Source organism: Corylus avellana, chromosome ca5 (genome assembly GCF_901000735.1).
Source record: "Corylus avellana chromosome ca5, CavTom2PMs-1.0".
NCBI classification, from domain to species: domain Eukaryota; kingdom Viridiplantae; phylum Streptophyta; class Magnoliopsida; order Fagales; family Betulaceae; genus Corylus; species Corylus avellana.
Genome location: NC_081545.1, coordinates 35,402,761 through 35,417,918, shown reverse-complemented (window position 1 = coordinate 35,417,918; position 15,158 = coordinate 35,402,761). Strand labels below are relative to the sequence as shown.

General features: G+C 37.7%; 4 protein-coding genes across 5 annotated transcripts in view; 3 read left to right on the top strand and 1 right to left on the bottom strand.

Moving 5' to 3' along the window:
- The window catches only part of LOC132183307 (sister chromatid cohesion 1 protein 2), a 12,138-nt gene extending 10,208 nt beyond the window's left edge, over nt 1–1,930 (top strand). The window contains exon 13 of the mRNA XM_059596716.1: nt 1,464–1,930. Within this exon, the coding sequence (XP_059452699.1) occupies nt 1,464–1,574 (111 nt within the window). The 3' untranslated portion in view covers nt 1,575–1,930. The remainder of the gene's footprint in view (nt 1–1,463) is intronic.
- A 1,630-nt stretch (nt 1,931–3,560) lies between these two features.
- Nucleotides 3,561–5,633, top strand: LOC132182795 (mitochondrial pyruvate carrier 1-like; the record flags this gene model as incomplete). Of its 2 annotated transcripts, none has more annotated exon segments than XM_059596139.1 (5): nt 3,561–3,699; nt 4,305–4,422; nt 4,521–4,575; nt 4,725–4,860; nt 5,437–5,633. In XM_059596139.1, coding segments are annotated over 4 exon segments (321 nt in total). In that variant the 3' UTR covers nt 5,474–5,633.
- A 2,016-nt stretch (nt 5,634–7,649) lies between these two features.
- LOC132183071 (uncharacterized) lies at nt 7,650–11,576 on the top strand. Its single transcript, XM_059596466.1, has 6 exons — nt 7,650–7,849; nt 7,967–8,051; nt 8,982–9,053; nt 9,372–9,538; nt 9,974–10,085; nt 11,171–11,576. The coding sequence occupies exons 2-6, from the start codon at nt 8,010–8,012 to the stop codon at nt 11,393–11,395; spliced, it is 618 nt and encodes a 205-aa protein (XP_059452449.1). The 5' UTR covers nt 7,650–7,849; nt 7,967–8,009; the 3' UTR covers nt 11,396–11,576.
- A 519-nt stretch (nt 11,577–12,095) lies between these two features.
- LOC132183308 (uncharacterized) lies at nt 12,096–14,918 on the bottom strand. The gene is made up of 4 exons (XM_059596717.1): nt 14,573–14,918; nt 13,978–14,121; nt 13,675–13,880; nt 12,096–12,636 (listed from the first exon to the last, which is right to left on the bottom strand). The coding sequence occupies exons 1-4, from the start codon at nt 14,818–14,820 to the stop codon at nt 12,476–12,478; spliced, it is 759 nt and encodes a 252-aa protein (XP_059452700.1). The 5' UTR covers nt 14,821–14,918; the 3' UTR covers nt 12,096–12,475.
- Nucleotides 14,919–15,158: the final 240 nt, after the last annotated feature.

Below are 15,158 nucleotides of genomic sequence, written 5' to 3'. Positions count from 1 at the left end.
ATGGTGGGCTTGGCATTCGTAAGTTGCATCTTTTTAATCAAGCGCTTCTGGGTAAATGGCTTTGGAGATATGCTAATGAGAGTGAGGCTCTATGGTATAAGGTTATCAAAGCTAAATATGAAGATCAGGAGGGTGGTTGGTGCACAAAGGAGGTTTTGGGTTCCCATGGTGTGGGCTTATGGAAGCACATTAGGCAAGGTTGGAATTTTTTTGCCAAAGGTATTCATTATGAGGTGGGGGTGGGTTCAAAAGTTCGTTTTTGGCATGATATCTGGTGTGGGGACTCCTCTTTGAAGCATGCTTTCCCGTCTTTGTACAGCATAGCCAGACATAAAGAAGCTTGGGTGAAGGATAACTTTATTTGGAGGAATGGGGTTGTCGAATGGAATGTCATTTTTGTGAGGTCGGTTCAGGATTGGGAGATGGATTTGATTTCCTCCTTTCTTGACCGGTTGTATTCGTACAAGATATCCTTAGGTTCTATGGATTGTATTCGATGGTCTTCGTCTAAGAAAGGCAATTTCGAGGTTAAGTCCCTCTTCAAGGCCTTGTCCAAATGTGATCATGAATTGTTTCCTTGGAAGAGCATTTGGCGGACAAAGGTGCCATTGCGAGTGGCTTTTTTCGGGTGGACCGCGGCCTTAGGCAAAATTTTGACTCACGACACCCTGCGGAAGAGGAACATAGTGGTAGTGGAATGGTGTTGTATGTGCAAGAAGAATGGAGAGTCGGTTGATCATCTTCTTCTCCATTGCGAGATCGCAAGTGTTCTTTGGCATACTATTTTTGATCGGTTTGGGCTGTTTTGGGTCATGCCTTGCAAGGTGAGGGGCTTGTTCGATTGTTGGTGGTCGGGAGGAAGTTCTCGAAGCGCGGTAGTGTGGAAGATGATCCCTTTGTGTCTTATGTGGTGTATTTGGAATGAAAGGAATGCTAGATGCTTTGAAAACTCCACTAGGAATATAGAGGATTTGACTCATTTTTTCCTCTTTACCTTGTATTCCTGGACGGCCGCTTGGCTAGCTCCTATAGGAATTAGCTTCTCTGATTTTCTTGTTCATTTTTCTCCCTCTTAGGCGCTCTCGTGTATACTTCCCGTGTATATGGGTTGCGCCCCTCTGCGCTCTTTTATATCATATTTACTTATCAAAAAAAAAAATAATAATTAGAGCTTAGGGTTTTCCTATATATATGTTATGATGTAACCCTAAATTATAATAGCAAAATACAGTCATACTCTCTGTGGATGTAGGTAGATTGCCAAACCACGTTAAATGTGTCTCGACTCTTTCTTGATTTCTCTCTTTTTGATTCTATATTATTCATCATTGTTGTGCACGGTAACAACATCATTATATGCAGATATCCAGGTCACCCCCCATAATTTTAACCCTAAAACACAACAAAGTTATGGATAACGTGGTACAAAATCTAATAGTGTTGTATGTCAAACAACTTTGCAGGTGTTGAGGACTACAGGGTATTTGGATGGGAAGCAGGATAATGCTTATGGTGATATTCAAGTCTGGAAACTCCCGAAATGGGATCAAATTTGTGAAGCGGATTTTCTATGAAACACAGCAGTATCGATTATATATATTCATTGCAGAGAAATAGAATTTCAGAGTATAAGATAGTCCACCGTGTTAGATGAGTAAGGTGTAGTCTCCTCTGTACAGTCGGCACTAGCTAGTTAGAATTAAAGTCGAGTTGAATCAAGTCTCTTTTGTACATGACTACATCGGCTGTCAGTTTATGGCCTATGTTTTTATTCGACCACTGTAAGAAAAATTCTCTTAACAATCGGATTGACATCTTTTGTATGGGATGCAATACCTTTTCTGTGGGCTGTCCATTTAAAATGAACGGCCTAGATTGTGACAACAAAGCTAACATTTATAATGAAAAGTGCTATATTTCTTTTGATTCTTTTCCTATTCTCGAACTTTTTAAAATTACTATTGAATATATGGGTCCTACATATTAACCTCATAGATTTAACGACAATTTTAAGAAGTGAAATAATAGGAGAAGAAGAGAAATACTACAGTTCTTCCTGTAGTTCTCTTGATTCTACGTGAATATTATTTTCTAAAAGCATTTATTCGTACTTTTTAGAAAACAATATTCATAAAAGATTAGGAGAACACCAGAAAAATCACAAGAGAAATCGTAGCATTTTTTGGAGAAACACTAAGAGAGAATGTATAGCATATCTCATGAAAAATAAATAAATAAAAAGTGGGTTGTTGAAATTTTTTTTGGATGAGAGTTAGGCCACCCTACACCCACACCCAAAAATACCTCAACAGCCCATTTTTTTTGGTTTTGACTTTGTTGTTACGATCTGGTCATCTGGACAGTCAAAGTTTTCAAGGACCAAAGGAAAAATCTGAGAAGCCTAGACTATTCAGTACGTGAAACTCGTCTGTAATTAGCTATCAGCTGACCTTAACATAATTGAATGACATTATTCATGCATATTTAGTCTAGAGATACTTGCTACATTTGGCAGCAAGATCTCAAAGTCAAAGGGGTCAAAACTCTTTTTCCATTTGCATTGTCCTCAATTGCGACTCGATTCTCTCTTTCTGCTTTCTTCCCTTTGATCACTGCTATTGACAATCGTGTTTTGATGGTGATGCAAATGTGCTAGCCGATGGTGTAACACCCAAAAAAAAAAAGTTTAGTTTTAGTCTCATATTCATTGAATAAGTGAATCATAAATGTGCTCAAGGGGTGCTAATTTGTGATTCTAGAGAGCTCAAACTATAACATGAGTGCATATGTGACTAGTGCTTTCTTGAGTCGTGTCAAATGCTGTCAAAACAACCTACTAATTAACATCATATGGCACTGTATGACATGGATTCAGACGAAGACATTATGGATTTGAGTAGAGGAGATTGTAATACCCTAAAAAGTTAGCCTCACATTGGAAAGATGAATTGTTCACATTATATGTGTGAATTATAAGGATGCTAAATTTTAATTACTATACGTGAGGCTAGACCTTATAAGTAATTCTAGAAAACTCTAATCGTTGATTAATTCTTTTGGAGTGACTATGCAAATATAACTAGACCTTTTTCTAGGCCCACAAATTTAACATGGTATCAAAGTCAAAGGTCATGGGATCGAACCTTGACTCCATCAAATTACTTCCCATTTAAATTAAATATTCCACATACGTGTTGAGCCTCACCTATTAAAAGAGAGTTTGAGTTCACACATGAGGAAGAGTGTTAAAGTAATGATTAAGTGATTAAATTTACATTTTTCTATTAGCTTAAATTGTTGGAATAAACAGTAATTTAACGGTCATGACCAAGTGGACAGGTTCCTTAGCGGTTGAAGGGTTAAGAGTTGTGATGTTGAATCTGGAATGGAGAGGCAATTATGGGTGTTGGATCAAAAGATATTGTTAAAATATGATCATAAAACATCATTAAAAGCCATTTTCATTATAAATATAGTTAACTTGTTGGACGTATTGAAGGGTCTTTTTCGACGAATAAAATATCCTAGCTTGCTAGCTACTTGTTAGCTAAAGCTTGTAGTTATTGGAGATGCATTTTGACTTGAAGGCCATACAACTGTCCATACGTTTCTTCTTCATCTGATGCATTGGAACTCTCATTTCTGCATATCGTGTTGGATTCCATGACTGCCTGACCTCATATCTGCTGCTTCCATCCTGTAAGATCGATGCTTCACTAGTTCTCATATTCATTAAGTTCATGGATGTTTTTCTTTTGTGATAATATTGAGAAGCCCAAGTTGTTTTTGCTTGTATTTGTATACTTAAATTATGCAATAGAATTTTGATCCAGTGAATCATTAAAAAACATAAAGCATCAAATTTCTCAAAATAAAGTTTTCCTTATTCTCTGTGATCTATTTCATAGGTTGTTTCCTTACGGTCAAACCGGCTCTTTCACTACGTGAGTTAGGCGATCACACAATGGAATAAAGCCTCCAAATGGCAAATAATAGTAGTATTGATAGTATTAATAAAACAAATATATGGTTAATCTAAAAAAAGAAAGAAAAAGAGACCCCTTCCATAACTTTTTAATTTAAGGTATGCTTGAGATTATAATACCATTATGACATTGATTTTTTCGGGGACACCTGCTATAAAAATGAGTGAAATATAGGGAAGATTAGTGTGATCCCTGCACAAGGATAACACGTGGCAAAAAGTTGTAAATTTTTCGCTGTTCTAGTTATGAAAATTTATTGTTTTGGGATTAGGATGGAGTCGTGACAAGGCTGCATCATTGACATGTTATTATGTGCAGGTCTGCAAGTTGTGACAACTTAAAAATGGGAATCCTCCGCACATTTTGGAACAGTCCTATAGGTCCTAAAACAACTCACTTCTGGGGACCTGTTGTGAACTGGAGCATCCCCATTGCAGTATGATTCAATATTTCTGCTGATTCATATTAACGTTAATTGTTGTTTCCCTTGGGTAAATTTGAGATTAATATTCCATTAATTGCTGGTTCTGGCAGGCAATGACAGACACAAAGAAACCCCCAGAGTTGATTTCTGGCAATATGACTAAAGGTTTCTATGTGTTTGAGTTTGAGGCTTTGGACTAGGGCATATAATATAACATCAAAGTTTGACTTCTTTTTTGTTTTTGTTTTTGTTATTAAATTTTTCCAGCCTTTGTTATGTGAACTGAGAATTGTAGTTTGTGATGGGTGTTGCAGTGATGTGTGTTTATTCGGCATTGTTCATGAGGTTTGCATATATGGTACAGCCAAGGAACTACCATCTGCTCGTATGCCATGCAACAAATGAGACTGTACAGCTCTATCAGCTCTCCCGTTGGATGAAGGCTCAAGGGTAAGCATCTAAGCAAGCACCTATGGCTTCTGACTTTGATTTATGATCATTTTTGTTCTTCCAATCTGAATTTCAGTGTTCTGAGTTCTAATTACTCACAAACAGCAGTGAGTCTGTGACCCAATTAGTATTTTGCTTGGCTCATGGAAGGATGAGATGATCTGTTGATTTCAATGAATGGCCTCCTTCATTTATTCACTAAAGAATCAATGCCTGCATACCATCGCAAATTGGATTCTGCTCGTGTCGAGACATAAGTATAAGACTATATAGGTCATTGGATCAATATACCTTTGTCTATTTAATTAAACGGGTCATACCCTTTAACCTTAATCTATCAATTTCATGTTGGATTCAGAGATTGTGTCAAAAATTATCAATCATTTGTGTGCTAAGTACATTATATCAACACCGATAATACTCAAGATCAAAGAAGTTCATCTATGCAGCAAATGAAATTCTAATATCCTATCCATTATGGCAAGCAACTTGGCCTAGAATTCTATTATTCCTTTCCTTTGCCCCGCAATCCAAGATGCTGACAGAAGTTTTTTATGAATGGTTTCTTTGTTATAGGCACTTGAAAGAGGAGAATAAGGACGCTGGAACATAGTGATTCAAAGACGATATGACGTTATACCATGGATGATTTGCTTGCTTGCCTCGCTGGATGTTGTGTATTAATAAAGCAGAAAAAAACTCATTGCATTGGGCTTTCAAAGTAATAGAAACAACCAAAAACATCTGTATATATCCCCGCAAATGTTAGTGAAACAAGCTCTTCTAACCTGTTCAATTACCAACCATGGTGCACTCGAATTTCTTTTGTTTTTTTTTTAAAAAAAAAAAAAAAAAAACGAAAAGACAAGCAGTGGGCTGGAAAATTTATTTCTCTTTCGATTACTATAGGGTGGATTGGGTCGGGTGCAATACTACTTAGGGTATTTTAAGCGATGTAATAGGTCCATCTGATTTAAATGAATGATTCATATTGCAACAACACATGAAAATGAGGGAAAATGAGTAGTTTGTGTATTGTGTGCAATTCACAATAGTAGCCTTTGAGGTGGCTAAACCATTTCAGTGACCATCTCCACCAGCCAAGTTGAAGATGGTCAAACCACTCTTATGACCACCAAAGTTTAGCCACCTCCCCCCTCAGTTTAACTTTTGAGATGGTCGAACCACTCCTCCTTTGACTATAAGAAGTGGTTCATCAACTCCAGTGATTTGCAGGCGGTGCAAGCTATTCCTTCCCCTCTCTCTCTTATGTGTTGTTGCAATTTGAGCTGTCCATTTAATTCTTACGGGATATTCCCAAAGTATGGTGCACGTTTTGATCAAATACATCCTAACCAATGGAGCTACAATTTTGGACATAAATTTCATTAGGTTGGAAGAATTTTTTTTTTTTAACCTAATTTATAAATCTATCACGTGTCCCTTAGCATGTAAAAATACAAAAAAATAAAAAATAAAAAATAATTAGCATATGAGAAATACATGGTTTTTAATAGAACTATTAAAAAAATATACTTCTCACATGTTCAAAAGATATATAATATTTTTATAGATTGAGTTAGATAAAACGTTTGTCAGACTTTTAATACAAGTTCATTACAAATTTATGTGACAATTTACATTTTATAAAAATAAGTATTACGTGACCGTTTATATTTTAGTAATTGATGTGATAAGTGAAATATAAATTACTACGTCAGTTTATAAACATGATAAATATTATATAAACGGATCCGGCTTCTGTGTGCTGTAGTTAAAACTACAACACAGCTGCTGTAAAAAAATAGAGGGCTCAGATTTAATCAAGCCCCTTTTAACTCAAACGTAGTCGTTTTATTTTCTGCAGCTAACGTTTCTTCTTATTTTTACCTTAACGCCGTTTAAGAAGGAAGGGAGCTGTACTTTTGTTTCTTTCCAGTTAAAACGGATCTGTTCCACCACAACCACACCGTACCACAAGAAGTCACCACCATCATTGCAAGGCACCCACCATCTGGGGCTTCTGTCCCAAAACGCTGCTATCTCTCTCCCCCCGCCGACCACAACCCACACCTTCCACCTCCGCCCACCATCGACACCATAGCGTCAAACAAATCAAAACCATTTCACTTCCTGTTCAGCATTTTCGTCTCCTCTTCTCAGCATCAAAAACATTGCCCCATTTCTCTCGGCCATCGTTGTCCACCGTCAACAACCACTCACCGTCGGCGATGCAACGTTCTCTCCCTCACGCACATCCCTCTTTCTCTACTAAGCGACAGAGGGCCCAGTTCCCTGTTGGTCGGCCCGGTTCCTGAAAACGAGTCGCTACTCTCGGAGAACCGGCAAGAGCTCCCATCTACCTCGCCGCCGTTCTCAAATGTCTCGCCGTTGCGTTGGCTGCCCTGCTCTAAGATGGAATGCTGTGTGGAGCCACAATCATGAAGCAGCTGAGCTGGGTTTCTGAAATGGATGTAGTTTGACTCCTAACAAGCTAAAATGGATCTGGTTTTCTTCATTGTCCTACTTTCGCTCATCGCCTTTTCCTGAGAAGCGACTTCATGGCGGGCGCCTTGCGATGATGGTGGTGACTTCTTGTGGTATAGCTCCCTTCCTCCTTAAACAGCGTTAAAGAGAAAATAAGAAGAAACGTTAGCTGTAGAAAGTAAAACGACTACGTTTGAGTTAAAAGGGGCTTGATTAAATCTGAGCCCTCTATTTTTTAACAGTAGCTGTGCTGTAGCAGAAGCCGGATCCTTATCGGCTTGGGCTCCGTGACACTGGGTCTGGTAATGGGGGCCTTTTAGAGCCAATAGTCCAGAGTCAGTCCGTTTTAATCACCACTTATTACCTGAAGATCTAACGGTCTCAAGTCCTCCGAAAAGAAGAAGGAAAAGAAAACAATAGCACTGGATCAGAGCCGAATTTACTTCAGGACTTTCTCTTTCTTTGCTCAAACCCTAAACTCTCTCTGTTCAGGGTTTTACAGGTCCAAATCTTTCCCTTTCCTTTTTATATTTTACATTTAATTTAACCAAGTTTGTTTTTCTTATGTTTTTATTTTATGAGATTTATTTAGCTTTAATCTTTCATTGGATTTTCACAGCTGAATGATTTGGAAGTGAAGAAGGAGATTCAAAGAAAGAGAAATGGCAACCCAAGCAGCTCAATCTTTCAGTGGCAACATGAAGGCAATATTTCCCTCTTATTGTATCTCTATGTTTCAAAGCTCATAGATTAGATTCTTTCATCTTTGGCCTGAGATCAGGGATCTCCCAAAGTATTTCGGGATTCATACTGAAGTCCGAAACGTTCTTGAAACTATTTGTATGATTATTGCTATTATTAGTTCTAACAATAATCTGTTCATTGAGCTTACCTGAAGGGAAGCCACTTTTCATGCCATCTACTGCGTGTTGGTGGAACATACAGTAGGATTGGTATTCGACAGCTATGGTACCGAATTTCTTGTCAAAGCCTTCGTAGCCTTTGGCGACAATGACTAGTCTCATATGTGCTGCAGCTTCAATCAAAGTTATAGTTGAAGGAATAACATTGAAGTAAGCAACATGATAGGAAATCAAGTTGTGCTGCTCCAAGCAACGTACGCTTGAAATCATCCCATCTCGTATCGAAGAGAAAACAAAGCTCATAGATTGGAGCTCAAGTGATTTTTTTTTTTTTCAAACCCTAATTCGTTTCGTAGCATAAATTAAGGTGTCTCAGAAGCACGCCACATGCTTGTAAAGTATACAGAATGACTCATTCTCTATGTAATGGGGTTTTATCGCGAAGCCTTGAAGTTTTATTGTTGTATTGTCACTGCCCATTTCTTCTTTACTGTTGAAAGTGCCGTTAGGTTGCAAGTATCATGAAAATCGTGAAAAAAACCCCATTACATCTTTCTCCACTAATCTCCAAGTGTTCAAAAAATGCCATGGTTAAGCCGTCATTTATGCCCCTCATACATATAATGTACTTTGATATGGAAAATGATAATCTTTTTCATGGAATTCGAAATTTATATTGGACGCCATGCCTCTTGGTGTCTGATTTGCTGATTAATGTTTAACTAAGATGACCAAATCAATAACAGAACTCATCACTCAATATTATTACAGAAAGCACTTGCTGGGCTGAGACGTATAAATCTGGAAGGTCTGCGCTGGAGGGTATTTGATGCCAAAGGCCAGGTTCGTAGATACCATCATTTCCCCCCATATGCCTTTAATTATGGTAAACTATATATCTAGTAGATACTTATGCATACCAGCTGGCATGGATGAAAAATTATTTGTCCTTTGAATTTTGCTAATGATGCTGGTATTTCTACTCCTTTCGGGAAAAGAAGTACCTGAGTTGATCAGCAAATTATTATGAAATGAGGCAGATTTAAGATATGCTAAACTTGGTTTCTTAATGTAATTTCTATTGAATAGTTCAAATCTCCAATTTATCTACTCGAAGTGATAAGGTTTGCAAATAATTATGATAATATGATTTTTCCCTAGGTCCTTGGCAGATTAGCATCCCAAATATCAACTGTGATTCAAGGAAAGGATAAGCCGACATATGCTCCAAATCGTGATGATGGGGATATGTGCATTGTGCTTAATGCAAAAGATCTCTGCGTCACAGGGAGAAAGCTCACGGACAAGATTTATCATTGGCATACGGGGCAAGTTCTACTCCTTCACTTATTGCTGTGAACTGTAGCAGTGATCAGAAATTTGGGGGAGTGCAAGAAAATAAAATTATTTAATTCTTGTCTTGTTTTTATATAACTTGAGGTGCACAAGCTTGTGATTGCTATGCAGCCGTAACTAAATTTCAACAGTGAAATTGGAATTTAAAGATTTTGTATATTTGTTCAATGCTAAAGAAAATAGTTAAACATTAGTCTCTAACTCCATATTAAAAGACCTTGTTGGTGATCAGTGGTGAGAACCTAAAGTTAGCTTGCTTTAAGTGCCACTAGAAACAAAGTGGACTTGTTCAAATTACATATCTACGGAATTTTTTTTTTTTATTAGTGTAGCTTGCAAATTCCACCTAATTGGTTTCATTTTTATGCATATTTTGATATTGACATTGAACCATATGTGCCCTGTAGCTACATTGGCCACCTCAAGGAAAGGACTTTAAAGGACCAGATGGCTAAAGATCCTACAGAAGTCATCCGCAAAGCTGTATTACGTATGCTTCCAAGAAACAAATTGCGTGATGTGAGTGTTAGAATTTTAGGATTCTCTCTGTCTCTCTCTCCTATTCAAATGCTCTATTTCATCTGCCTGCTTTTCAGGACCTTGGATTTTTTAGCAGTTATTTAATGACATCTTGAGTTCTAGGAAAATATGAACCATCATTACAGACACACAAGTATGACTCTTCTGCAGTATGACTGTTTGATACACTAAAATGCAATTAAACTAGCTAAAATCAATAAAGTGCACCTTCTAATTTAAATAATTAGTAGCAGTTTGGTGTGCTAGTTTGAAATTTTTTTTTTAAAAAAAAAATCCTGAAAAATTGCATGACCTATGTGCATAAACATGGGATTCGCCTTGGTGATCCTCATCTTTATCTGAACAAGCTTTTTGAACCTTTGAAATGAGGTGACTGACCAACACATCATCAGTTATTAGCTTTGTCTATCAATAAACTTTATTCCCCTTACATGGGTACATGATCCAGGCCGAGAAACTCTGTCCTGCATAATGAATATGAATATCAAAATGCTTGGGAACTACCCTTGGCTTGCTTGCTCATTCAAATTTGCATCATTTTGTTTCTTGAATTTTTGAGTAGGATGGTATTCATTTAAAGGACAGAATTCGTGTAGCCAGTCATGTGGCTCTCAGTAATGTTATATGAGTAATAGCCTAATTGATTTGAAGGCATGATTTAATTTGTCCTTGGAGAATTGAGAGTTGGCTGTTGCGGGTTAGGGGGTAGACCCACCAGGATTAATATCCGCAGTTGAGATTAGTTGCTTGTTGCTACTTTTTGGTTATACAATCACACCAATTTGTTTTTTGGATTAAATAATAGCTTCGATTATTTTGAGGGGATAAGGGGAATGAAGAACAAAATATAGGTATTAACTCGTGTAAACATGTAATTGCATGCGCCATTCTTCCATACAGTTGGTCTATTGGAACAATCATTCCAAAGTTTTTTGTCGCAGAAGTGCCTTTCTAAGAGGTCTGCAAGGCACCTATTTTTGTTTTGGTTATGTCCATCATATTTGTACTTGGAGCATTGGACTTCTGAATCTAAAGTCTTACATTTTAGCTCCTTTTGGATGCAGGATAGAGATCGAAAATTGAGGATATTTGCTGGAAGTGAGCATCCTTTTGGTGACAGACCCATTGAACCATACATAGCGCCTCCTAGAAGAGTACGCGAAATGCGGCCCCGTGCAAGGCGAGCAATGATTCGAGCTCAGAAGAAAGCTGAGCTGCAACAACAGAGTGCCAATGAGACAATAAAAGGCAAAAGGGCGAAACAAGTTAAAGCAGACGTGAGTCAATAAATAGCAGTTGGAGCGTGTTCTCGTACTTGATAGAGGGCAATTTCTTATCGTTTGTATGTACCCATCATGAATGGGGGGGCATAAATCAGCTCTTATTTTGGAAGATAGTCAACGTTCGGGTTGTGAAATTCTTTTATGGTTATCAGAATTCTAATCAAATGTTTGTATTGCGGTGTCAAAACCTTGAGTATACGTGGAGATGGTGACTAATTGGCCTTGATTTTGCCCATTAAACTGCACATGCCATTAGAATTTGCACTTTTTTTTAGTTTAAACCATGGAAGAAATTATGTTAAAAGGAATCATTTGGTACAAATCGATTGAGAAAAAGGAGGGGACAAAAAAGCTAAAAGGTTAGCCAAACCATCCTTTAACCTATTTTGAGGTAGTTATCGGACCACTCTTAAAACAAGCTTTGTTCCCGAAGCTACTTCAAGGGTAGCCGACCACCCACGATGGTCTAACCACCCTAGAAAAGGCTGCAAGAATGGTTGACCTACCTCAGTTCTATTATAGGACAATCAACTATTAGGATTACACCCATAACTTCTTCGGTTGTTTTTTTTTTTTTTTTATGGTTTTCTTTCTCTTTAAGGCTCGAGTATTATATAATTCAGGCCATTCATTATTGATCGAATGAATTGCAGGCTCCTACAATTCTAGATAATTGTAAAGGGCCTCAACGCAGTACAACTGGACCTAACCAACGCTTTGAGGCTCTTATAAGGCCTGTTAAAATTCCACATTAACTTATCACCGCTCACTACAGAATAAGGCTGGTGCAAGGCATGTTACAATATTCAATCACAAAACTTCAGAATCTAAGAAAGGCACTTTCACCTAAAAAAATAGTACATTAATGCCATGAGAAGCATTCAAACTTGAGTTGGGGTCTACATAAAAACAAGGTCATACGTCAGGAACAAACATCTTAGCATCACAGATGATGAGAAAACCAGAAAAAGGCGTACAGAAAACCAGAGTTGTGCAGGCAGAAGGAAAGCCAGTGAGCATTCCTTTATCTTCAATGAACACTAGTCCTCTTCTGCTAACAAGAACCTGAAAGAAATTACAAATATTTTAATCACTCGAAGATCCATCATCATTATCTTCATGCTCTTTCACTACTTTCTCTATGAGCCTCTTGCGAACTCCTTCCATCACAGCTTTTCTTGACGGATCACTCCCACTCTGGCCATCATCAAGTACGGGATCTGAGTGGCATAGAACTAATGCAACACCTAGTTTCAGGGGAACACAGAAATATTTATTATGAATATTTTTAAGAGTTTAAGCGGAATACTTGGAAGTAGAAAGATCGCAGGTTGACAACAATACATAATGAGTTAAAGAGCCTAGTATAGTAATCGGGTATCATATAAAGAGATCAGATTTAGGAAAAGTATCCTCCACACGGAATCATTCCAAATTGTCTTCTTATGCCAAGAAATCCAGGGCAATGCCACCACCTAATACGTATAGGAAATCTCATCACAGGTCCACAGCCACTGTGCCTTGTCTCAGATGTTTAAATTAAAGAAATCAAGGGCCAGGACTTGACATAAGATACTCTCAAACAAAACATCCTATAATATTGCTGGAGATTTTTATGTACGGATGTTCCCTACTAAACACAAACTTCAACTGACGAAGTTTTGGTAATACATGGTTCAAGAACAAGAAACTAAGATGGGTGATACTAACTACCATCTACTTTACCATAGTAATTGCACACTAAATATCATGCCTACGATAACTTAAATCTAATTTCAGTTTGCCATCGCAAAGTATCAGTCATCATTCATTTGGGTATAATTTCTTTCAACAATGCCTTTTACATATTCATAATTTAGAAACTGGAGATCAATCACTCTGTTGAGAGGCATTCAAAAAATGAGCTCCATAAATCGCAAAAAGCTCCAAAAAAAATTAAAATTTGTTACATAACATGATTGACATCTACGCTTGAGACTCCTTCAAAAATGATTATTACCATAGAGAAGAAAAGATCTTGTATATAGAATAACAACTCATTAAGAGAAGCACCAAGGTAACATAAATTAATGGAAAAAATGAGCTCCATAAATCTCAAAAAGCTTCAAAAAAAAATTAAAATTTGTTACATAACATGATTGACATCTACGTTTGAGACTCCTTCAAAAATGATTATTAACATAGAGAAGAAAAGATCTTGTATATAGAATAACAGCTGATTAAGAGAAGCACCAAGGTAACATAAATTAATGGAAAAAATGAGTCGTGCTTAAAATGAAAGGTACCTTCAGGTGTGCATCTCCGGCCAAAAGTATGCAAGCCAACGTAATTTGCTTTCACTGCACCATTGTTGTACACTAACAGAGTAGGAAGATTACGGTCCGGGTAGTTGGGGATGCACTCCGTAGATATTATCTTAACAAATTTCGTGGCCGGGTATTTTGTCGCCAATTCTTCCAAACATTGCATTAGCAGTGCACATTCCGGTATTCTATCATAAATTCCAACAAACATCAACTTAACAAACATACCTTCAAATCATTAAAAATAAAATAACAAGTGTACTTTTTACATCTCTCATAAAGTACCCTTCTTTGTAGAGGATCACAACAACCCAAACATCAGGCGGAGCTTGCGAAACCTCTCGCACGAAATCCGATCCCGTAATCGAGATCACAGATCCAAACTTCGCAACCTTAGCTGCTTCCCTCATCTCCACCAACCTCTTTTTCCTATTTTAGCATAGACATTTTAGCGTAAGAAAACATCAATAAAGACACTGATTTTCACAATATCTATAACAATGGTTTGCAGCTCAAAGATTTGATTGAAATGAGCGCCATAACATGAAGCTAGGCCTCGCAATTTTTGTTGTGAGTTTCTTAAACATTTCAAAAGGTAAGTTCAACTTCTTTAAACCAAATCATTTCCAAATTACCCAGTTGACTCTATTTATCTCTGCCTTAAACAACCAAAACAATGTGACAATAGGTTTCATTTAGTTTCACAGTAAGAATATTTCCAAGTAAACTCATTCCTAATCCTCCGATACTAACAAATTAAATGAAAATAAGTGTGGAAATGACAAGTTTCAGATTTTTCCATTCTATTTAATTTTCCTACAGTTTCTTGGTAACCAGACGAATCAAATATAGATAACCGACTCGTAGCAAAATATGAGACCTGTACTCTTCGAGGAAGCGATCGTCGTCGAGATCGGGGTCGTCCTGGAGGTCCTCGAGCTCCTCTTCGGTTTTCTCATCGATCCAAGACTTGTCCTTGGGGATGGAGGACTCGTCCGGGGCGGGCGTGAAGGGCGGGGGCTTGAACGCTGGGGGTTTCGGCGGCAAATTCCCGAACTTTCGTTGAATGTCGTCCCACTGCGTCGACGCGCCCTCCACGTCCTTGTACACGAAGTGGTAGTCCGCCATTGTTGTTTCGTTACTCGAGCTTTCGCGACCGCTTGCACTCGATTTTCTTTTTCTTTTTCGTATGACTGCTCTCTCTCTGTGTAGCTGATCTCCTTTTTGTTTTTTCTTTTAATAGATTTCTCTCATGGTAATTAATTCATATTGTTCCAGAAGATTTCTCTCTTGGCAATTATTAAATAATCACATTTTAAAAAACAATAATTTTTTTTTTTGCATTAGGCGAGAACTGGGCGGGCCGAGATCGGGCTTAAACATAGGCCCGATCAACAATCACCGCCTATCAGAATCGCGATAGCAACACAAGCCCAGGCCTTGTTCTCCGGGCCAATAGTAACCCG